Genomic DNA, 24150 nt, shown 5'->3' on the forward strand with positions numbered 1-24150 from the left:
TGTGCTGTGAACGTGAGGTGTATGTACCCTTAAAAAGCATGGAGCTGAGCTGTGAGCTGTGAGGTGTGAGTGTGACCAACCGATGGGATCCTAGGGTATGATGGTGGTAGTTTTCATGGAAAAATCAAAGTGATAGAGTGTCAAGACGCGTGTAGTTTTGATCTTTTTATTCTACTGTATGGGATTATGGGAATATGATGATTTGATGATTTGATGATGCACAGATCGTATTTAATGTTCATCTTTTAAAGTTCATCATCTACTCTCACTCTTTTTACTCTCACCTGGTAATCCCAATCCCATTTCATAACTTGCACAACTTCGTCATCCTCTTCTTTCTTCCACTCGTCAGTTCATATACACATACATCCATATATCCCTTCAACCCAATCATCCTTCTTGATCCCTTTCTTCCTGACAAACATTGATTGAATTCTCATGATAAACTAGGATCAGTGGTGAGTCTGAATTGATTGATCATCCCCATTTTCCTGACAACGCGTCCTGAACAGTTCTGATTGTATCTTGTCCACTCCACACAGCCTCTTCATCTACAAGTCTGTCTGCTTCGTTCATTCATTCTTCCAACGAACCAATCATCCAACATGTCGTATCCCATTCCATCCCTCCCTTCTCCAGAGGAAGGACAGGATAAAGAGAACATGAAATTCACCTTACCTCCAATCCGTGATATCCACGCTACTCCCAAGACCACCACCCAATTACCTCCAACACCATCAACGATCCCATCATTGCACGCTAGACAAGATCCCAATCTTGTCACACCCGTTCAGCCCCGGATGCGCCAGCCTTTGCAATCCCTCTCTTCTCAATCGAACGGGTCAATGATGGGTCATCCGATATTCACCGCTCCTCAATCCCACATGATGATGACTCCTCAGACCAACGGGGCATCTTCTCATCATCAGAAGAACGGTCAACCTCTTTCCTCTGCTCTGGCATTTGAGGAAAAGCATTATCAGAACGAGAACGGTTCTCATCCTCAATCCCGCCTTCATCAAACTCCTTGTCCTCGTCCGTCCGGCTCAATCGCTCTATCATCCTCGGGCAGAAAAAAGGTTCATCCTCCCAACGGTACCCCTCTTGATACTCCCATCAACAACACCTTCAACGTTGGGTACTCTAACGCGTCTAACATCACTCCGATGCGTACACCCGTCTCAACATTACCAGCGCGTACTATGGGAGGATCCATCTCAACCCCCACCTTACCTATGAACTCTTTACCCAAGAATGGATCTTACACTATCTCTAACAGGTCAGCCGCTAGTACCAGATATTCGCCATCTGTCGATTCCCATCGATCGTCTTCCCTCCCTCGCTCTGGGACTAGAGGTCGTACGCACATGTCCTTCTCTCCTTCCCCCACTCCTTCGTCTCCAACTCCAATCGATCTTTCAGGAATCCAACCTCCTGCTCCATTCCCTGGCGCTTACCCTACCGCATATACGCGTAAAGATCCAGTCCCTTCCGAGGAAGGTGAACCGGAATCAGAGAACAAGAGGAGTGGACGTCAAGGTGCTCCTAGTTGGAATCCTTGGGATTATGTTCTTGGCGAAGTGCCCGGAGGAGAGCAGGGACCGAACCAAACTCCGGTAAAGGACACAGATGATAGCAAAGGGAACAAGATTAGAAGGAGATTCACCAAGAGAGAGTTGGAAGCGTTGGAGGTACTCTGGAGTATCTCGAAGAGTCCTAGCAAATATGAGAGACAGCGATTAGGAGCTTGGTTGGGTGTCAAGACGAAGCATATCACAGTTTGGGTAAGTTGGCTCGAGCCCATTCCAGCAATAACGAATGACGCGTCTTGACTCACTCCCCCCCCTGTTAGTTTCAAAACCGAAGACAAGAGGAGAAACGATACCTTCGCGAAGGTGCTCCTGTCGAACCTCCCCCTCCATCTCGATCCAACCGAGGCACATTCGATCCCGTCACAGGGAAATGGCGACCAGTCCCTCTCTCTTGCATATCCGGCCTTCAACCTCCTCCCGAAGAGAAGTCCGCCGTGGTCCGATCCATCAGCGTTGGTGATCTTACTCGAGACATGTTCTTTGCTCAACATCCTGAGCTAGAAGCTCATCTACCCACTCCCACTCCCTCTTCTTCCGGTAGAATGTACACCACTCAAGGTACTATCACCCCTCTTCCCAAGAGAGCCAATAGCAGATCTCTCGATGACATCCTCCAAGCGAGAGAGAGCGGATTTGGGGATAACAAGAAGCGATCTTACCAACGAACTCCCGGAGAAGGTATGATACAAGGGGAAGGACAAGAAAGGATAAGAGAGATACTTGCTCTCATGCCTAGCGATCCTCCATCCATGGATCTGTCCGAGCTCGCTGGCGATGACGAGAGTGAAGAGGTAGATGAGGAGGAGGAAGATGCAACCCCTAAACGAAAACCGCTCGGCAACAGTGGTGGACCAATGGGTCTTGACAGGATGCTTAACGCTCCTACGAACACTTTAGGACGTGCCACCTCCCTCGACATCCTTGCCTCTGTACCAAGAACCAAAGGCAAGTACTGGTCGTCCAAGCCTGGCAACAACGGCGGTCCTCTTCAACCTCGATCAATCAAAGGATCTTCCAGCGGTGTTCTTGGATCTATCAACCCGAATATCCCTTCTGAGAATCGACAAAGCACTCCTCTCGGTAAAACCCCTCTCAAACATTCGTTACCTCTTACCTCGCAAGCCGCGTCTAAACGAGCTCGACTCGATGGTGCTCGTCATCGACCTGCCACTTCATTCAGACACAAGGATTCATTCTCCCGATCGCAAAGTGCTGCTGTCCTTGAGACTCCCTCGGCACGTAAGGACACCGATAACAAAGAGGAAGAACGAAATGAGATGAAGACGCCAGGTTTCGCGAGAAGTTTTTCATTCTCATCGACCATGAGTGAGGGAGTAGCCATCACACCTGATAATGCCGTTTTGGCCAGGAAACAAAATGGGAATGATAAGAAGGAAGAGAAAGATGCTGAAGTGTTAGGTGCAGCTGAGAAATTGTTGGAACTTCTTGGAGGGACTAAATGATTTGGATGACAGAATGGACAAAACAAGGAACTTAACGAACAGGAGATGCAACGATCGAAATTAGATCGGATTAGATTAGATTGGACTGAACTGCTGCTTGATGCGGCAACTATAGGAAGAAGAGGAGAGAGAAGATACATCATCATGGTTATTTGGTTTCTTTTGGTACGAAAGAATCGACCAAGGATTTATGGTTTTACATATACTTTACATTAAATATTATACAGAGCTTGATGATTTACTTTCTTGGGTTATATATGATCACGTTGCGTATATCCACGTACATGTTTCCTGATGAGGGGATATATCTGATACGAAGAAATGAATATGAATATGAATATGATCATGGCTGCTGGGTGATTAAGCTGCGTGAAAAGTCAAACGCGTGAATCAGGGTTCTGTTCTAATCAGTTCCGTCGGAATTGCAAACCGCCTATGACGTTTGTGATGAAATTGAACCTGGAAATAAGAATGAATCACCTGGATTCATTCATTTATAATCCCATTGGGATATTCCAGCCTTGCAACTAGTACTCAACGATATATCATCTGTCAAGCAGATACGTATGGTCATCCGAGAAACAAGGGAAAGAGTAGCTCAAAGAACTAGAACTTTACTCTTCTCTCGATTCACCGGACCAGAACCCTTCGAGAAAGACTATACCATCCATCAGCAGACCAGAAAAATGGGATTCCTCTCAACCATCTTCACTTGGATATGGTTCCAACTCGACTTGATCGTCCATTCGGGATTCCCAGTGTTCTTCTGGGTCCGACCCAAGTGGTCCATAGATGATATACCCGATCAAAGTGGTAAAGTAAGTTGAAGTCTTCCGTTTACACAGATCGCTTGTCCAAGTAAAGGCTGATCCATGGCTTCATCGTTTTCTAGGTGGTGTTAGTAACAGGAGGAAATAGTGGGACAGGCTATGCCACGGCTCTATCGTTCTACAATGCAGGTGCGAAAGTGTATATAGCATGTAGGAACGAGGAATTAGCCAAGGAAGCGATTGAAAATATCAAGAATGGAGGTATCAATTCATTAACTGGGTTTACTTACCCCAAAGACCAAGGTGGTAAAAGAAAGAATGGGACAGTGGAGTTTATCAAATTGGATTTATCGGATCTGCAAAGTGTTGAAGAGTGTGCCCAGGAATTCTTAAAGTGAGTGAAGAGCACTGGATTAACGGCTATATGAAGCAGAGAATTTTCCACTAACCTGTGTTTGTTCATTTATAGGAAAGAGGATAAGTTGGACGTGCTATTCGCCAATGCTGGTGTGATGGCTTCGTGGGTATCATTCAGTCATCCTGAGGGGTCATCCGATGACTAATCAAAGATATTTATTCACAGTCCTGAGGGATTATACACCAAACAAGGATACACTTTACAATTCGGTACCAACGTGAGAAAGCTTCGTTACTACTGATATTCACCGAGGCATCCCATCCTGACGTATCTATACAATCAGGTCCTAGGCCACCACCGACTGATCAATCTACTCCTACCGTTACTCCTATCTTCGCCTCCTGCTTATCCCAGCCGAGTCATACTAACGTCTTCAGCAGGACACGGCGGAGCACCAAAGGGAGGTGTGGATTTTAAATCGGTCATTCGCGATGCTTCCGATCCAATCATCAAAGATGGGCAGCAGCCTAGACAAGGTAAAAACGAGAAGATGAGATGGGTAGAGTATGGTCAATCCAAATGGGGTGATATAGCTTTGGCCAAATATCTTCATAATACCTATGGTAGACAAGGTAGATTGATTAGCGTGGCTGTTCATCCAGGTAAGTGTTCTTCTACCTTTGTGACTCGTCGTCAAGCTGATGACGATCTGATATAGGTATGGTCGCTACGAATTTGGCTCGCCATCTATCTCTGACACCTTATATCATCAAGTATGCACCTTGGCTTGCCGTGAGTGATGTCTGTGCTTCATCATGAAGCACAATCTTGATCTTAATGCTTCGATAGCCCGTCATTACTCGCACTCCTGCTATTGGCGCCGTCAATCAAGTATGGGCAGCTACCATCCCGGAATACGATGCGAGGTGGATCAGCGGAGAATACCTCGTACCATACCAGAAAGTCGGTATCGCCAGACCCGATTTGCAAGATGACAAGAAGATCGAGGAGGTATGGAACTGGTGTGATGAGCAAGCTAAGAAGTGGGCATAATGGAAGGCGATAATCTCATTTATCTGAGATGGAAAAGAAGAAGGAGTCGAGATAGGGAACATTATGCGCTTAATCATTCTAAAAATGCATCTAACGTGGGCTCGAAGCTACGATATCTTTTATTCTAGTTGATATATAACCGAAATCCTCACATGCTTGATCCAGATATCTCCGCTTGTTCTGATCTTCCATATGTCCTGAAAGTTCAAACGACTTAGTATACGTCTAAATAAGCATTTGAAAGATGATGAAAGAGCAGCTTACCTTGAGGAACTTCCATGGTGAATGAGTGAGCGTATTCTTCGAAATGCTCATGGTGAGGTATAGGCGTTTCACCGTTGATCGGACGGTCGAGCTGTGTGATGTTTAGGTCAATCGAGAAATGATATGAATGTGTATTATCCAACTTACCAACGAAGCAGTGACGGCAGCCCACGCTCTGGCTGTATTCGGATGATTATAACCCCCACCACCTGTTACACAAGTTTTCTTGCCCCATTTTTCCACTTTCTCGATACACCATTTCATTCCACCTTCTTCTTCCACCGACCAATTACCGAACTGACCTACTCTATCACCCGGCAGGCCGTCTGATCCCAATTGCAAGACGATATAATCTGGATCCCACTCTTTCACTATCGGTTCTACGCATCCTTCCCACACGGTTTTGTACGTTTTCGAAGAAGGGTATGCTGCGAGGGGTACAGATAGGGAGAAAGGGGTAGGTAACCATGAATTGGTGAGTTCCGCCCAAGGTGTTGCAGGTGGATAGAAACCCATCGCAGAGTGGTGAATTGAGAAAGTCATCACTGAAGGTGGTTTGGGTGGGTTCTTGGTAGGCATGGGATCAGGGTATTCTTTCGTAGAATGGAAAGCTGATGATACTCCATCCGAATAATGCAAATCCAAATCCAAGTATATTATCCTAGGTGGTCTAGTCTTCGTCCTACCGTTCTTCTTGTTCCGCTGATCAGAAGGCATAGGTACTTTCCCTTCTCTCGACAAGAGCAACAGACCCAAAACCAGATCGTTGACATAGCAGAAACCTCCCGCCTCGCTCTTCTTCGCATGGTGTCGTCCGCCATCCCAGCAAATCACAAAATCAGCTTCGTCTTGGACCAATAGCCTACACGCGGTAGAAGTTGCCGCGGCGACCAAGGTGATATATCTAGGTAATTTTGGGAAAGGTGGATTATCATGCGATAAGTTGTATACGTCCATATCTCGATATTCTTGCAGATTTGGTCCCTTCGTTCTTGCTCTTTTAGCCGGTGGAGGTTGAGAGGAGGTTGAGGATGTATCGCGAGGAGCAGTTGGGTCGTAGGAAGGAGGTGAGGTCGCTCGGTACTTCATGAGCGCGTCTAGAAGGGATCAGCGGACGATAAGTACTTCGTGAGATACTCACCTATGTATGACTGGTCATGGTATTTCAACAAGCATTGTTCCGATCCCAGATCTTCATCAGGAGCGAAGACAGTTGCTTTGTTAGTAGGGTTGTCAACGCCGTTTGCGGGTCGGTTGTCGGCGGCATCATCGTCGAGGAGGTCCAAAGCTTTTATCAACCCGTGGACCATGCTCGATCGGCCGATGTTGGAAGGCAGATCATCGGACACATCTTGAAGCTCCTGCGACCATATGTAAGCGACTCTGGGCTTGTCATCGGTGCCCATGGTGTCTAGAAGAGTGCGGGATTTATGTTCAGTTGGCCGACGCGGCTGTCTTAAGTCCTCACGAGTTCGACGGGATGAATGGACGCGTCACCTCGCCATTACAAATCGATTCTAATCGTGCTACGGATCACTACGAAAACAGTCTAACACATCCACTAACATGTGGGCCTTATCCCATTCGTTCTATGCATTCTCCATCTAATGTAAGTTACATCTTTCGTGTCACATAACACACCCACCACCATCGTCGTTCAACATGCATTGCATATCGGAACATACACAATAAAAGAACCCACGCAAACCCACCCCCACCCACGCCTACTGTAACCCTCCCCTAGCCCTCAAAGTCATTTGCCATATACTCTGAGTTTTGTGATGATCTGTTACGAAAAAAAAAAAAAATCAGATATCGAGACTTCGGCGTTTTTTTTTTGAAAAAAAAGCAAAGTATGTGAAGATTCTCGGTAGTATGCACGGTATCTTTCCACTGTGTTACATCCACATTATGCAGCCATTATCATCTTCGCATTGACGAGCATGTGGAACAGTGTCTTACATTACTATTACAAGATTCGTTGAAATTGGCTGGATAAGATACATTCTCCAAGAATTGGCTGATTGAGATATGACAAATACGGTTTTGGGCTAACTAAGATATTTCCTCCAAGATTCGAAATCGTCCCCTAATTGTACAAATTGAGACACACCGGTTCCGATAACGGTCCCCTGAGCGGCCAATCCACTGGACCATGACACCCACGTTGCCTCACTCACTTCCCCCGAAGTACAGACTAGTAAGAATACCTAAATTCGATATTCTGCAAATCAGTCTTGTCCTCGAAAGCGTGAGCATGCGCGTTGATCTGTCCTTGCATCAATGCGTCCCTCTTCTTGTTCCTAGAGACGCAGATCCATCGCATGACAAGCACATCGATGATGAACGCGCAATAGAGGCCGATGTGGATGTAGAGCGAGTTGATGTACCTTGACGCCCATTTGGCTTGGAAGAGTTGAGGGCCCAGGGCATTTCCGCCTGTTTGAAAGAAAAAATCAGCTTCGATCAAAACAAATCAAAAGGTGTACTTACCTGCCCATCCGACGAAAAATATGGCGTAGACCACAGACTTCTTGGTCTGACCGGCAACATTTCTCGACAACATGGCATACATGGACGGATTTGTGGCCTGACAGCATTGCATCAGGTAGAAAGTGATGAGGAGTCCTACTTTGGTCTTGCTAGTTGGAGCGACGGTGATGAGCACGATGGATCCCGCGATGTTTACCATGACGTAGCCGACCATGCAGTATACCGTTTGTCTGGTCTTAGTGCCGAGCCAACCAATCAAGAAGTACAAGATGACTTGGAAGACGGCAAGCGGCAAAGCGAGTAGTAGAGATTGCGAAGTCGTGAAGCCGAAAGCGTTCTTGATGAGCAGATTGTTGAATGTGTTCAACCCACCGACGACGGTTGACTGGATGAACATCATTCCAAAGAGTAACCATGGCAATGGGTCACGTAAAACCTCCCACGCTTGATCGGATCGCCATACCTTCTGCTGTATACCTTGGTCGTTCGTTCGTACACGCTCGACGTACTTGACTTTCTCTTCCTTCGTCGCCCATCTAGCTTGCACAGGGGTATCGGGGAGGAAGACAAGTACAATGACAGCTGCGATGAACGAGATGAGTGCGATCACGACCGTCATCCACTGCCAGGTGTATAGTCCTTTCGTCTTGGTGTTGGAGTCTCCGCCAGGGTAAAAGTAGCGATCAAAATCCCAGCGAACATGACAAGCTGTGGGAATAAGGAGTCAGTGGACAATCGTTCGGAAAAACTCAGCGACTCACAGCAGACCAGATAACGATGGAGATACCCAACACTTTAGCAACGGGGAGCTTTCTGACAAATTGATTGACAATCGGTTCGCCACAAATGATACCAACCCAAAGCAGGGTCGAGGTGAGAGCGTAATCTTGGCCTACAGCTCCGACGTCCTTCTGCCAGCCCATGATGGAAGCGGATCCCAAGGTACCTTTGTCGAGGGATTGAGTGATATAGGCCACACACATGACGGGGAGGAGGCTGCGGGAATTGGTAAGTGTTAATCACTGACCAGGGTCTTGGTCACTCACTGTTTGTATATTTTTCTCCTAAGTCGCAGATTCTCCTCCTCTGTGATGATGATGGAAGAATCTACATAGTCGGCAGCAGCAGTATCTGCGACGATAGCATCATCTCCCTTCTTATCAATGGTGTGGAGTCCACCTTCGATATGTGAGATCTCTAGATCTTTGTCGTCGGGATGCATCGTTGAAGGAAATATTGTGCGAGGTGCTTGTGACGGGGATTGGTGTGAAGAGCAAGTAGTGGGGAAGAACATAGCCCTTGTGCAGAGGTCCGCTATATACCTATCCACCGTTGTTCATGGGTATCAACATGACACGGTAAGGCAAGCGGTCCGGCAGAAATAAGTTCATGTGACTTCTGATATGTTGATCTGAATTTGGCGGCCCGTGGGGCCAGCACGACAACTCAATCTGCGGTATGCCAAGACTGGGAAGATCATATCGATCTGAGAAGAATGCTAAAATAGGTTTATTCTTTGGTCATTTCCGTAATGAAAGGTCCAAGGTACGACGCACGACGCCATTTTCTCCCCGGACCGTCGGAGCACCGCGGTACTGACTGCGGGGTCGTCGTGTCACAGGGCAGCCCGATATCTTGAGCTCTTGCTGCATTGACTGTCACGGGATGGATGACGTTTTCACGGTTAGCATTGGCTTTGTGAAAGCGAACACCTGCTCATGTGATTGCGCGAAAATATGAACGATGATCTGCTGTCCCCATGCTATTTCGGAGCATGATCAGGGATATCAGGTTCATATTTAGCACAATACCAGAGGTAAATGTATGTCTTTAGCGTTCGCATCGTAACAGAGATAACGAAACATTTCTTGTAGTGCTAGTACCAGGATCTAGCTTTTGAATACCTCTGCGAATGAGGGCGACATCAAGGAGGCACCCTACCAACTAGGTAGATGGATTGTAATCCTCGAAATATGATATGGTGGGATATCGTTGGAGGATAGGATCATTATTGATATCGTTCAACCTCGTTCTGCTATGGGCATTGGACTTTTCGGTCAGAGACTTATACATACCTTATCTAATTTCGTATTCAGCTCTGTTCCTGGCGCCTCAGAGGCCTCCCGGACACGGTCTTGCCCTTTATCTACTTACTATTCGTCATCGCCAAAAAGTCAGTCTCACCAATGGGCTGATGAATGAACCCTCAAAGCTCGGCGAAAAGTCCCTCTCGGTGGGAACCAGTGATGACACGAGTGACATGAATCGCGATCAACGGATGATGAGGTAGAGGTCGGCTCAATTTAGTCAATTCGGGTCAGAGTGATCTCGATGATCGAAGTACTGGATAACGACTACGTGACATGAAGCCGAAACGCGTGAATATACTGGATATATCGTGTGAGGTTCTCGAGAGATGCCTGGAATGTGTGACAATCGTGAGGTTTCATGACGACTTTGTGAGGCTTCAAAGCGGGTCAGTGAGGGTTTTAAATTAGATTGGTTTGTTTATTGGATCGAAGTTCGGTTTCACACCGAGATTGTGAAGTCTCTCGATCGTATGCAAAATTCCTGTCGACTAATCTCAGATTCACTGTAGCTTCATGACCAGACCGATAAACATTTATATTAGTCGATACAAGGTTCCGCCGACGAGATTATCTTCTAGTACGATCCGCAACCGTTCGACGATCTTTTCTGTTCCCTTTCCCCTCGACGTCTCACACTCGTTATCACTTCTCCGATTATAAGAACATGGCTTGAAGTCTTCCTTTGAAACCTTTGGCCGGAGGACGCTCCTCGATGGTAGCCTCAATCTCGGCTAGGTTGGTGATCACTGGAAGCGATAGGAGTCAGCTTCGCGGTCCCATGTGGATAATGTGAGTACATACAGTCTACATCAGTAGGAGGGATGATCTTCGTCCTGCCATAGATCTTGTAACCAAAGTATAAAGCTAGGAAGAAGATGGCGGGCAGATAGTCTGTAGGAAAATGAAGTTTAGCGACAAACGCTGCGATTGGATTAGAGTAGCTCACTGGTGATGAAAGTAGCCCGGTCGAAATTATCCGTATCTCTGAACACCGTCCATGCGGAGAAAAGAATGATGACTGTAGATGAGTATAACGATCAGCTGTACGCTAGAATGCCACGGAGCTACGCATACCGTACTCACCTCCAAATGAAAACAACGCGAACCAAGCTCCAAAGAGAGCAAGAGGGTTCTTATATGGCAAAGTACTTCTGTCAAAACCTTGCGCTTTCATCGCTCGTCGGAATCCGATGTAGGCCAGACAGATGCCCATCCATTCGACAAGCCCCATGACAGCCACCTTTTTCGATAGTATCAGCATGAGGAGCGCCAGGAGTAAGGCAGTGATTACTCACCAGATTGACAAACCAGCCAAACACCTTGGCAGCTCCTGTACTAACGGTCATATACGCCAACAATGGTATAAGGGCCATTGTCAAAACAGCGACATAAGGTGTACCCCCTTGCAGCGCGTATCAGTTCCGATGACCATGACCTTCTCGGTGATAGACTCACATCGGTGGGTTCTAAGGAAAATCCTCGGGACAAGGCCCTTGTGGGCCATGTTATAGAGACTTCTCGACGAAATGTATAGATCGGCATTGCCAGCGGACCAAGCAGATGTGATCAGACAGGCATCTGGGGTTGCCACCATCTTCAGCGATTGTCCATTGAATTTTACATAATTACTCACTGATGATATGTGGCAGCGCTTTGATGCCGGAGAGCTGGATAGCAATGACCCAAGGGGAAGCCGCAGCGTCACTCGAAGTACCAAGTCGATCATTATCGAATGGTACAATCAATCCAAGTATGAATGTACCTAGATAGTGGGAGTATTAGCGGATAGACCTTAAGGGGATGGGATAGCTTACTGACCCAGGATATAGAAGACCCCAATCCTGAAATAAATCTGCTTCATCGCTCGAGGAATGGAAAATCGAGGATTGGCGCTCTCAGCAGCGGTGATACCGAAAAACTCGACTCCACCATAGCTGCGGGTGTTATATTGGGATACTTCAGCAGTATCCCATGGACACAACACCATGACCTTTACTTACGAGAAAGCAGCTTGTGTCATGACAGCCCAGAAACCAAGGAATCTTCCTTTCGCTCCACCGATTCCCTCATATTGAGCCAGTGCGCCCTGTGGAAATTTATAAGCTTCAGTGTATCTTGACATGGAAAGACTCACCGGATCCTTCCAATAGTGAAATCCAAGATAATGTCCGGTGGGGCCAGCTCCGCAATCGATAGCAATACCGAGGACTGCATTCCGAGGACACTCAGCATGCAAGCTATTGAATATATTAACTCACTGATCAAGCCGATGATGGTGAGGACCTTGATCGAACTAAAGATGAACTCTGTCTCCCCGTATACCCCCGAGGTAGTCAAGTTGAGAAGAACGATGATAACGTAACCGATGGTAATCCATACCGCGTTGTTGACTTTGCTGGGTTCAAGCCAATAGTTCACCAGAACAGCAACCGCGGATAGCCTATGAACCGAACACATGAGTACCGCTTCTGCTCACATCAGACGGAGGGCACTATTAGACTCACTCAGATGCACAAGTCAAAGCCCAGTGAATGGTCTACGCCCAGTGAAAGATAAGCTACGCCTTCGAATCACCCTATCATACAAACTCACAGTACTCCAAGTCATAGCGAAACCGAGAGCAGGATCGAAGAATCGACCAGCATACGTCAATTGACCACCGGTGATAGGTAAATATGCAGACATTTCACCGAGACCGAGCATCATACTGCAGCAGTGGGCGTGGGTCAGCGTTCAAGGGCGAAGTGAAATGAGGAACGTCTTGACTCACAAGTAAACCAATATTCCAACAAACGAAAACCCAAGCCATAAACCAAGAGGTCCTCCGTTGGCTAAAGCAGTTCCACTTCCGATGAACAGACCTGTGTTTGTCCAACGTTAGACAGCTATTCTGCATTGTCCATGTTGTAGCTAGTCACTTGCCTGTTCCGATAACACCTCCGATGGCGATGAGCTGCATCAAGGTATATTTCATCAGCTTCTCGCCGTTCCGACTCCCTGATCACACGATTCACTCGACTCACCGATACATGACGAGGCTTCAGACCTCGATGAAGAGAGTTCTCGCTCTTTCCGACACCTGTATCATGGTCCACATAACCGTGATCGTAGTCTGGTGATCTATTGTCTTGAGGATAACCGTTCCCAGCGGGATAAACGGAAGCCTGAGTAGGACCACCCAAGTTCTTTTCTTGATCGGCTGCTATCTTTGACGACATATCGTTGGTATTTGAATTGTTGAATGATGTACACTAGCTATCGACCACGATCTGGTTTTATTGAGGTATGGTATTGATGGATCGTACGATCATTGAAAACTGTACACGTTGGGAAGAGAGGAAGAAACGGAATGTGCATGGATATACCCAATTTTTCGCACCTACAAGCATAGCGAAGCACCATGGTCATGTGGGACACTGCTAAGAATAGACAAGGTTTGATCTCGTCATGCGATAACATAACTTTGAGCATCTGAGGGGAAACAAGCGAGCTGAGATAAGAGGGCTAAAGTAGGTGTGACGTAGTGGGATTGGGTAGAACGCAGGGCGTGAGAAGCGGATCAGTTCTGGGCAATGACTAAAAATAGAATCGGTGATTTTCAACGATGGTTTCTCTCCAGCAAGCGATGATGCAACAGATAAGTCTAACCAATGAGGCGTAAGATGATCGGAGAGCTTGATAACAGTCGCAGCATTGCTAACGATGTCCTGGCAGACTGTTATCTAAGCGAAACATACCACCGCATGATAGTATACTGTGAGCCTCATGGTACCCGTAGCCCTCAACATGGATGGGTTGTCACTCAGCAAATGCAGGCGGGTAACCAGACGGTGATGCGGCAGGCGCTTTTCCTGCAAGAAAGGAGTTATACCTCCCGTGCGAAGCGATTCCGGACATGCCTACACAGCTTACTTGCGGACCAATAGTGGGTCACTGAAGCAGATCACAAACGACTGAGCTGATTGGACGTGCCGAGACGAACAAGATGTTCAGGAGGGGTAAGGGGGTTGCAGCGGATGGAATGATTGATGTTGTAAAATGTATCAGAACGCTTGTCTTGTCCTGATTGTTGCACATTGCATGTCAAGCAGTATGCATTGATTACCATGGGGTATACGGTAGGAAAGAAGGTGCAAGGTGTTGTCAACGCAGAGGAGAAGATGTTGATCCTCGAGTCGGCTCACCTGAATCTAAGCTCCCTTCTAATGAACTTCTAGATGATGTCCCTTTGAGCCTGCCCTAGCTGCACAATAGCCCATTCTTCGAATTCTTCCAGATTGAAACCGGTGATTCTGGTACATCGACATAGAGAACCGGGGGGGAATATGTCGGTTTAACCGAAAGAGAGGTCATGCATTGGAGTGGGATTAAGCCATTCGAATATGTGAGATCTGAATGCGGGAAATTATCAAGATTAGTTATTCACACTTGACATAGGCTGAATAGGGATGGATGAGGGCCTGGGGGAATATAATTGCGGTATGGATTATGAAGAGGGGTGGGCAACTGGGAGAACAGTCAACTTGCTCACAATGGTTGCCCTTGACCGATACATTTCCACTACTACTTCCATAGTCCATGTTCTTGCAATCTTCATACAGTACCCTTTTGGCGATAACAATACATCCATTCACCTGGTTCAAGCTGAGCGCCTAAGAAGCGCTCGAGTCTGATCTGTGATCTTCAAATTGTTTCTGCCAGCAGACAATTGGCTTTAACGCATTGGAGGAGAGAAGACATGAAGGCCTATGTGTTAAGATTATACCTCGAATGGGCGAGACTCATTGCTGCAGATCGGAATTCTCGGAACTTTGTTTACACACCGGATATGGGGATACCCAAGCTTTGAGTGTATATGAGTTATGCGCAATCCATCATCATGCAGACGTAAAATTTGATTACGGGCTCAGCAATAGTCTCTCAACATATGAACGATGTAGCTCGAGGAAGACTTTGAGTCATATCAGCTCCGTCCGCATAGTCTTGAAGCCAGTGCTGACGCTATAGGAGCCATTGTGAGAAGAAGACATCCAAGGGCCAATCCAGACGGGTCAGTGTTCGAGTGTCCGTGATTATCTTACAACGATCTCAGCAGGTGACCGTGATCATGTCGTAGACGGCCTGGAAGGGCGACCGGATGATCAGAGGACAAGTCAAGATGGACAGATCGCACCGAATGAGATGTGACAGATAAGGCTTGCAGTCAGTGTAAGGTGTGAATTTAAGGCTTATGTGACTTCAGATCCTAAAGCGACAAACAACATGATGTGGTTGGTAATCTGCCTGCAACCTGGGTGACTGAGCATTGGCGCTGGTCAAGCACGGGCTGCTCGGATCAAAATGCGGCTATGGCTAACTTACGAAAGTCCGATCGCCACCTGGTGCCTGAGCACAAACATTCCTTCCTCTCAAAAAACCCAAAATTTCTCACACATAGATTTTCCATGATGCTTCTTGTTCCGATATCTATTCAAGCGAACGCAAATCCTCTCGGTACAGCAGATGTATGCAGATATATCCACAATGTAACGATATATAACGAGAACGGACTCCTTGTTGGTCCATTCTTGCTTTCAATCGAAACGCACATAACGAATCTATTCTTCAGCTTGGTCCTACTTGTGTCACTACTTCTCGACTGCCTGCAAGGATAATTTGATGTCTCTCCAGTACCACTCCACACATGTGAAGTGAACTCACGAAAATGCCGGAATCTAGCCTCGATCCACCAAAAGACTTGCCACCGGCCAAATCAACAACATCGGCACCTTACAAGACCACAACGTTCAAACAGAGGTCGAGAGAGACGGAATGGTCAAAGAGATGGGGTTGGAATCTGTACACCACGGCCATGGGTACAGGGGCCGTGATGGTTTGTGTGCATAGCATTCCATATCATTTCAAAGGGCAACCTGCCATAGGTAAGGTCCAACATCATGACTTCGTGGAGCCTCAATCGAAGCATTGAATTTTAGCTTACCATATCGTTTGCATATAACAGCCACGGTATTCTTCATATTGGACATTCTGATCTTTTCAATATGCACGACAATGACCATCATCCGAGCGATCAAGCATCCGCTGGTATTTAGGCACTCCTTCTACGATCAGACTGAAGCACCTTGGTTACCCACTTTTAACCTTACCATCGCGACCATCTTGATAGGGATGATCGAGCTTGGTATACCGAAGACTGGAGTGAGTGGGCACTGAGATACGATCACTCAACCAAGCTAAACGTTCTTTGTTATCATCATCTCTAGCCTTGGTTGATTGTCACTTTGGAAGTCTTGTACTGGATATATATCTTCCTAGGTGCTTGTACAGGTGAGTTACATGGTAGCCCACCACTGCAAAAACCTACTTATCAATGAGGATGTATTAATGCTGACTCATTGCTCACCGACATCGCTCGTAGCTCTGATCCTCCAGAATACCTTCCGACTGCTTCCGCGTCCACTCCACCTCATTGGACCTGTAGAATGCCTAGAATGTTTTCCATTGATGTTAGCAGGTTCGATCGGGTCAATGTTATGTGTAGAAGTCAACAAGCTGGACTCAGGAAGGGCGTTAACTATCTTGTTAATCGCTATCGTGTGTCAAGGGTTGGGTTTCTGGATGAGCTTGATTGTGAGTAGGGTTCTCATCGATTATCCCGTCTACTTTCCATTTGATCTCGATGTAAACCCCGTCCACATCGATCATGGAAGCCTCCTCACTGATCTCGCTTTCTTTGTTCGTTAGAAACTCTCATCATGGATGCTTCATCACATCGTTCTCCCCCGCGCACCCTCCAAGACGCTCCCTTCATATATGATAGCAGCAGGTGCTCCAGGCTTTACCGCATTCGCACTAGTGAACATAGGGAATGCTTCGGTGGAGATATTTCCCGCCACCGGGTTCTTGAAGGGACAAGGGATCGATCCGATGTTAGCTGCTCAGGTGTTTGCCGTTATTGGCAATTGGTTTGGGCTGCTGTGCGTTGGGATGTACGTATGGATAGTGATGATATTCTTAGGTAAGCTTCTGAATCAGTGCTCATGAAGCCACAAAAAATAGTGTGTGACTCAAGTTGATTTGTCATAGGATGGGGTCTTCTGCGTATCGTCGATATGATCCGACATGGTTACCTGGGGAAATACGAATTGTCCTTGTGGGCGTTTAGCTTTCCTTTATCAGGTGCAATAGCATGCTGGGGTCAGTGGGCAGAATTCTTCCCTTCTAAAGCTTTCGGAATATTGAATATTGTGAGTTTTCACAAGCCATCACCAGCATTTGGTGAGACACTGATCCTTTGTCGACTTTTTCGATTAGATTGGTACGGTATTCGTATTTCTCATGTGGTTGTTCAATGTATGTTCTCATGTCATCGACGATATCGACGCTCCGTGCTGACTGCACTACATTCATCACCTAGTCCATCGGCACTCTCACTCTGCTATATAACGGTATCCTCCCAGGTGTACCCAAGGAATTTGTGCCTTCCGAACTGAATACAGCCTACGACTTGACAGAGGATCTGACGGGCTTGGACCTAGATGAGATTCGAAACCAGGGGCCCGACGTGGAACGTGGTGAAGGAGACATTACTTTTAATTCGAGGTTATCCACCGCTGTGAACAGCTTAAATGGTGAAGCAGGTGTAACCAGGATGAGGGGTAGAGGATGACCGATTCATCTGTGAAGCTCGAATCAGCTTCAGAAGTCAATACAGCCAGGACATCGACAACGGAACATAGAGCATCGATCACAGAGTGTAGAACAAGGAATAGAGCATAGATCATTTGAACATAAAAAATAACGATCATCACACCCCATCTGTATACATATACATTATAGTTACCATGAAGATAATGCAAACTTGCCATGCCAGTACGCTGGCCTCAAATTTACTATCATTGACCGGTCTGATTGTTTCGCTTCGTTCTGTGCCCCATGCCATATCCGGACCAATGCAATTTCAGTTGTTCATCTCGGACATAAGAGCCTACATCGCTTTTACACTTTTTCGTTTCATTGGCATCGCAGTATGCGAAATGGGTTGATTACAATATACAACGTATGGGTAATGACCATATCAAGGGTCAAGTCTTGTATGCTGATGCGCGTGTGGGTGGTTGAGTTGTCAAGAAGAGGAATCATGGGCTTCGGATTGCTTTATTGTAGTGGTTCTCGACTATTTTGTGATAGATGCGGTCAGCAAGACAATCAGCAGTGCTGAAAGGGGAAATGAAATACAAGTTCAACTCACCTAGAAGACAACTTATTTAAAGATATGTACACGTCCGTACCGTATCCATCCATCGAAATTAATCGTAAATCACCGCCAAAGAACCTTGCGTACTGATTAATGGACGGCATGAAAATAAGTTAAGTCAGTTTCGTGCTCGACACAAAGAAGGAAACGGCAGATAAGAAACCCTAGGACTAAGACTCACCAATCTAGACAGTGGTAATCCGTAACCGAATCCAGCCATTGGTGCTTTGAAATCTGAACTCTCAATATTTGCTTCCAAACCTTCGTCGCTCATGGTGGTGTACAGATAGCTATGGATAACAAAGTTGGGAGAAATTCATTAGTCTTACTACACATGTCGGCTGCACCAAGAATCAGCGAAACAACATAGCACTCACGTCCAGATCATCGGTATAGCACTCCTGGGTATACCACCACCCTCATCCGAGATCTTGATCGTTATGTCCTCACTTCCTTCCACAACAACCACCTTGATAGGTGGGAAACTATCTTCGTTATCCACTCCGTATCTCTCCACCACAGCTCTGAGTGAGTTCTTTAGTAGTTCGAACAGGATGTGGGATAGGTGTCCGGGAACATAGGCGAAGGTGAGGTCTTTGGGACAGAGAAGCTGGATGGGCGGACCGCGGAAGAGGGAGTAGTGTTCTTCGCAGACGTATCGGGCATTCTCTGGATTATTGCGAAATCAACATAAGCACTCAGCTTCCCCAGGGCCATGGTCAGAACTCACCAATAGCTTCGTGACATATATCATGCACGTTCTAAAATGGAATATATACCACATCAGCTTCATTTCGCACCGTCGTGGACGAAATGACCGGCTCACAGCTCTTGTACAGATAATTCCTACGTAGTCAGGATGCGGCTGTAAGGTGTTCAAAGCGACATCTACGACAGCGACATTTCGATCGTCAGCTCCGATGACCCAGTTCTACCGGATGGTAATTCAGTTGAGCGGTACGTTTCACTCACGCTGGCCTATCAAGAACCGTATACCTATCCTGCTCATGTAGAATCTATCCAGCCATTCCTGTATATTCTGACCTATTCTTCCATGTCCCTGTCGCTTTTTCCACTCCAAGACACCTTGAGCAACAGTCGTTACCGTGGGATCATGTCTCTTCTTTATATTCTGTAGGAGGTTGGTGAATCGGTCGTTGTAGTCGTGCACTTCAGGTGGGTAGACGATGTTGGCGGGAGGTGGGGAGAAGTATCTGGAGATCGCGAATAAAGAGAGAAAGTCAGTATCTCCTGTGCATTAAAGGGATGCGATTGACGAATGTAGACTTTGTAGCTGTAACAAACAGTATATAGTACTCACCTCCTCTCTATCGGTATTCTCAGTCTGGTTCCGGGCAACGCCATAGCTGCTCCCACAGGTACACCATTCCCATTTCCATACCCATTATAATTGCCTGAACCTGTCACTAAGTTGGATCCTACCGGGCCTTCATGCATCAGAGGGTCAAGCGATGGGTTGGGAGTAGCAGACGGGAACTGTGTGGGCCTGGTAGTAGCTCAAAGGTGTAAGCACAGGTCTTGAATCCGGGCAGATCAATCGTATCGTGTGGTATCAGGTGTGAGATGGGAGACACCCACTGTGACGCCTGCGTTCTCAGTATTTCCTCTATCTCAGGCTTTAATCTTGGTCTTGGGAATGTCACCAACTCCTGCAGGATGTACCTCCACGAGATCAGCATGATGTTTAATCGGAGATACTCGGCAGACAGTTCGAACCCACCTCAAAACTCTGTGCATACCATTCTTTCACCTTATTTATGCTTGGCATCTTGCTCAATCCATCGGGTAGACTCTCCAGCTCGACTACACGATGTGATAGACGTATAGGTAGTTCCTCAGACAAGAACTGCGAGGCTTTTAGGAGTGTTCCCTGGGTGGGATGCTGTCCAAACAGCACCATCTGCTGAAGGGAGACTGAGCAGAGATGTATGCCATCAGCGATTGCTACATGATAGGCTGAAGACGATCATACTCACCGCCCGTCTGAGGGAAGGAGGCAAAGTGATGTATCTTGTCCCATAACGCAGCTGAGATCTTGAACCTAGACATGGCAGGATGTAGGTCGTATAAATTGAGATGATTCGGGAACTTGCCGAAGCTGGATCGAAGAGGGGGATGCGATTATCACACCACAGTTTTGTATGATGGCTTTGACACTGCTGTTGCTACTCCTGACAGTGGTGCGGGTGATGACGATGGTGTATGAATGGAGGGTGAGGGGGTGTATAAGAATGAGTTGTGGTGTGGACTTGGTATGAGAGTGAGAAATAAAAGGATGCATGTCATAGTCTATGGTTGTTTTTTTGTAATCGAGTCGTAATTGCGATTAGATCCGGTTACGGCAATACCGGATTTAACCATTAGCGGGATCAAATCCATTCCTAACTCGGCAATCTCATTAACCGTGAGCTGTAAGTATAGTATATATCCGTGTTATTCCTGCATAGTTCAACAACAGTACATCCCATCCTCGGCCCTCCGATCCATCAAGACAAAGACGATCCATAAACACCATTTGCATATCGATCACCAGGATTCCCACTCGGTACCATGTGATGAAGCTGATTAAGAACAAACTTGACGAAAACTATCACTATTTCTATACGATTAAAACTATATATCACTGACAACCCAATCATCCCTGCTCTGGTTACTCCCTTCAGCTCCTTATTCCAGACTGCCTCTTCTGCCCCTTGACCACATCATGCTAACCACATCATAAAAGCTTACAACCCCTCCAGGTGACCATCTTCTCTCTTGACCATGGTAGCCTTTGAAAGAGCGGCCTTGGGTGGCCATTTAGCATCGAACACCGCGTCAAGCTCTTCCAGAGTTCTTCCTCTAGTCTCGACACCGAAGGTGAACCACATAACAGCTGTTGCACATGTCGTTCCATCAGTACAATCCCTTATCGACATACGCCATATGACTTGAGCTCACCATAGAACAAGTTCAAAGCTACGAATACCAAGTAGTACTTATAACCGATTGAATCCAAGGCGATGGCGGTGACAAAGGTGTTGTACAGATTGGCGCAGTTGGACATGATGACATGCTAAATTCGACCAGAACAACACATTAGCGTTATGTGCTATATATGAATCGATTCCCCAGAAGATCTACTCACCACACCCATACCCTTGGCTCTGGTATGATTAGCCAATACCTCCGCACAATACGTAGCGGTCAATGGTGTGTAGATGAAACTGTATGCGCAACCGAAAAGGAAAATGAAAGCTACACCGCCATTACTGAATGCCGAACTGACATGCTCTTTACCAAGATCGAATTGACTTGAGAATCCAGTGACTGCAGCGAAAAGGCAAGAGAGAACGATGGAACCGACCCAAAGTTTGGTTCGTCGACCGATCATGTCGTTGGTGGCTGATCCGGCGACGGCTCCGGTACAGGAGACGATCGAGTTGGCGAAGGTGAGTAGGAGTCGTCGGTCGGTGGAAGTAATTCCGAGTTTGGTGTACATCGAGGGAAGGTAGTAGGTCAGAACACTGTTGGTGGGAAGCAATATATGAGTATAGTGTAAAGGCGGGCGGACAAGGAAAGCCAGGCTCACCTGTTACCAGACAATTGAGCGAAGAAGGACATGAAAGCGTTCATCAACATTCTCCATCTTTGGTTTCGAGTGTTGACGCTGTTGTCGAAGAGTTGCATTAGCTCCCACATGGTATCGTTAGAGGTCAAAAGCAAACGCACAGATCGTAATAGTTCCAAACACTCTGAGCTTTCTTGACCTGAATACCCTCCTCGAACTCTCTAATCTCCAACTGTACGAGGGGATGGTTGACATCACCACCACCATGGTATTTTGCCAATATAGCCTGGGCCCTCTCTTTCTTGCCTCGAGCGGTCAACCATCTAGGTGATTCGGGGATGAAGAAACAACCGATCAGGATACAGAAAGGGGGGAAGAGCTGTAATCCTAGAGGTAATCTAAAGGCGAGCTCTCCAGAGGCCTTGTTGGAGGCGTATGCTACACCCGTGGAGAGGATGGAACCGGTGTAGAAGACTACCGAAGAAACCAGAGTCAGCCTTGTGGTCCCGTATATATATATATATCTTTATGTAGTATACAGCCAATAGAGGGAGTCAGGAACGACGACTTACAGGTATTGTAGAATCCGACAATCCTGGCTCTCCATTGAGGTGGAGCCAATTCTAAAGCATAAGTAGGTGCCGAGGAAGTACCAATGGAAATACCAAAACCTAACATGAATCGTCCACCGAGGAGGTATGAGTCGTTCCTGGCGGCGGTCAAGACAATGGCAGCTGCTCCAATGATGATGGAACCGACACCCATTCCTACACGTCGTCCGAAATGATCACAGATTGGACCGGTGAATAGCGATCCTATCATGTTACCAACTGTGTAGATCATGAAGATGCTAAGGTGATTCAAGGATCAGCTTGGGTACCCTATTGAAGAATCCAAAAACAAGAACACTCATGAACACTCACATTCCGGTAGATTTACCAGTTTCAACGTGATGGAAGTATTTCTTGTATTGGTCCATGGCATTAATGGAACTGAAGATGGACTATGGATATCACCCGACAACACAATATCAGTCTTATGCTCAGCGTATGAGTTGTGACAGAGCAGACAGACACACTCACCCCATCGAAACCACTCGCGGTAGCATTCAAGGCAGCTACCAGGAGGATCGCGTAGAGTTGGAAACTCGTCTTGGACCATGGATTTAGAGGAGCAGCGGTGACGGTCTCGTAGAAGTTTGAATCACCTTGAACATCTTTGATGTCAGCTGAATCGAGATTCTTCTCAGCGTGTTTCTCGGTTTCAGAGATGATCGAGGTCGTTTGACCCAGGGTGTTGTCGTTGATATTTGACATATCGCCTTGATATTGAATGTGATCGTGACTTTGATATAAAAAGAACAGAGACTTTACGACCAATAAAATATCAGGTGTATATATATACTCATCTTTTTCAAGATAGATAGATCTTATCTACAATCTAAGCTATCCCATTCTTACGATCAAACAGACATTTTCCCCCACTTTCCTCCACTTTCATATGAGCTTGACCGGACGATCGACCGATAGTTCATATCTATCATAGATAGACGGTTAATTACTGAGGTATATCCATGATTGGACAGAAAGGGAAAGGGACGAGGGAGAGGGAATGTCAAAGTGGGGTATAGAAAATTGCCTTCGGTCGTCTCCGTTTGATACAAGCATAGTTCGGACCGGAATGGCTAGTGGGTAAGTGGATAGTGAAGAGGGGAAAAGGAGAAGTCAAGTGAAATGGGAGGTTACAGCTCTGAAGGATAAGCGCGAAAACAGGCCGTTCAGTATTGCCTTTACAGGTATTTCACGAGTCAGCTGATAAGTATACTGGCAACTAGGCCCATATGGGCAATCCTTTCACACTCAGGGTTAAAGAACAGAGAGAAATTAGAAAGATTAATACGAAACAGAGGCGTCCTTATCTCCCCCCTTGCTTTGTTTTCTTATGGAATTACCCACTTTCCCCCACTTTGGTAGCTGCCGTGTTTTGCGTAACTGCAACAATCGGTTCTCCGAAAGAGCAGCAGCAGAACGGAAGCGTATCAGAATATGAATGCGCTCTTGGCAAACATATCAGGGACTAAATTTAGGTGTAGAGGGGGCCCTTCTGTAAATCCGAATCTGTTCCTTATCTTCTCCCTTTGGGTCTGGCTGAGAGAAGATTTCTTTGGTACAGTCATAAGAGCAGTAATGTAGATAAGGTCAGATGATACGATGCCCGACTTCCCCACTTGACTTCTTAT

General features: G+C 46.6%; 8 protein-coding genes across 8 annotated transcripts; 3 read left to right on the forward strand and 5 right to left on the reverse strand.

Annotated features, from left to right (window-relative positions):
- Window positions 1-605: 605 nt before the first annotated feature.
- V865_001438 (uncharacterized protein) lies at window positions 606-3055 on the forward strand (the record flags this gene model as incomplete). The annotated part of the gene is made up of 2 exons (XM_066225256.1): window positions 606-1784; window positions 1853-3055. 2 exons carry the CDS (start codon window positions 606-608, stop codon window positions 3053-3055), a joined length of 2382 nt encoding a protein of 793 aa, XP_066081353.1.
- A 686-nt stretch (window positions 3056-3741) lies between these two features.
- V865_001439 (uncharacterized protein) lies at window positions 3742-5236 on the forward strand (the record flags this gene model as incomplete). Its single annotated transcript, XM_066225257.1, has 7 exons — window positions 3742-3873; window positions 3948-4219; window positions 4295-4345; window positions 4409-4460; window positions 4527-4845; window positions 4902-4975; window positions 5033-5236. 7 exons carry the CDS (start codon window positions 3742-3744, stop codon window positions 5234-5236), a joined length of 1104 nt encoding a protein of 367 aa, XP_066081354.1.
- A 90-nt stretch (window positions 5237-5326) lies between these two features.
- V865_001440 (uncharacterized protein) lies at window positions 5327-6906 on the reverse strand (the record flags this gene model as incomplete). Its single annotated transcript, XM_066225258.1, has 4 exons — window positions 5327-5433; window positions 5501-5591; window positions 5648-6597; window positions 6642-6906. 4 exons carry the CDS (start codon window positions 6904-6906, stop codon window positions 5327-5329), a joined length of 1413 nt encoding a protein of 470 aa, XP_066081355.1.
- Window positions 6907-7697: 791 nt separating this feature from the next.
- Window positions 7698-9215, reverse strand: V865_001441 (uncharacterized protein; the record flags this gene model as incomplete). Its single annotated transcript, XM_066225259.1, has 4 exons — window positions 7698-7939; window positions 7994-8615; window positions 8755-8989; window positions 9040-9215. The coding sequence occupies 4 exons, from the start codon at window positions 9213-9215 to the stop codon at window positions 7698-7700; spliced, it is 1275 nt and encodes a 424-aa protein (XP_066081356.1).
- A 1522-nt stretch (window positions 9216-10737) lies between these two features.
- V865_001442 (uncharacterized protein) lies at window positions 10738-13301 on the reverse strand (the record flags this gene model as incomplete). The annotated part of the gene is made up of 16 exons (XM_066225260.1): window positions 10738-10829; window positions 10885-10974; window positions 11030-11101; window positions 11167-11323; window positions 11379-11485; window positions 11539-11661; window positions 11717-11845; window positions 11902-12017; window positions 12084-12169; window positions 12218-12291; window positions 12342-12523; window positions 12588-12619; window positions 12676-12790; window positions 12854-12944; window positions 13006-13036; window positions 13107-13301. The coding sequence occupies 16 exons, from the start codon at window positions 13299-13301 to the stop codon at window positions 10738-10740; spliced, it is 1692 nt and encodes a 563-aa protein (XP_066081357.1).
- A 2486-nt stretch (window positions 13302-15787) lies between these two features.
- V865_001443 (uncharacterized protein) lies at window positions 15788-17752 on the forward strand (the record flags this gene model as incomplete). The annotated part of the gene is made up of 8 exons (XM_066225261.1): window positions 15788-16004; window positions 16085-16281; window positions 16347-16410; window positions 16502-16713; window positions 16828-17101; window positions 17170-17330; window positions 17398-17436; window positions 17501-17752. 8 exons carry the CDS (start codon window positions 15788-15790, stop codon window positions 17750-17752), a joined length of 1416 nt encoding a protein of 471 aa, XP_066081358.1.
- Window positions 17753-18240: 488 nt separating this feature from the next.
- On the reverse strand, window positions 18241-20410 carry V865_001444 (uncharacterized protein; the record flags this gene model as incomplete). The annotated part of the gene is made up of 11 exons (XM_066225262.1): window positions 18241-18259; window positions 18335-18426; window positions 18522-18630; window positions 18718-19009; window positions 19071-19101; window positions 19167-19228; window positions 19313-19554; window positions 19662-19847; window positions 19940-20010; window positions 20082-20275; window positions 20338-20410. The coding sequence occupies 11 exons, from the start codon at window positions 20408-20410 to the stop codon at window positions 18241-18243; spliced, it is 1371 nt and encodes a 456-aa protein (XP_066081359.1).
- Window positions 20411-21087: 677 nt separating this feature from the next.
- On the reverse strand, window positions 21088-23227 carry V865_001445 (uncharacterized protein; the record flags this gene model as incomplete). Its single annotated transcript, XM_066225263.1, has 8 exons — window positions 21088-21236; window positions 21302-21416; window positions 21489-21867; window positions 21933-22010; window positions 22073-22385; window positions 22484-22761; window positions 22835-22914; window positions 22994-23227. The coding sequence occupies 8 exons, from the start codon at window positions 23225-23227 to the stop codon at window positions 21088-21090; spliced, it is 1626 nt and encodes a 541-aa protein (XP_066081360.1).
- Window positions 23228-24150: the final 923 nt, after the last annotated feature.

The sequence above is a fragment of the Kwoniella europaea genome, chromosome 1, assembly GCF_036810445.1.
Source record: "Kwoniella europaea PYCC6329 chromosome 1, complete sequence".
NCBI classification, from domain to species: Eukaryota; Fungi; Basidiomycota; class Tremellomycetes; order Tremellales; family Cryptococcaceae; genus Kwoniella; species Kwoniella europaea.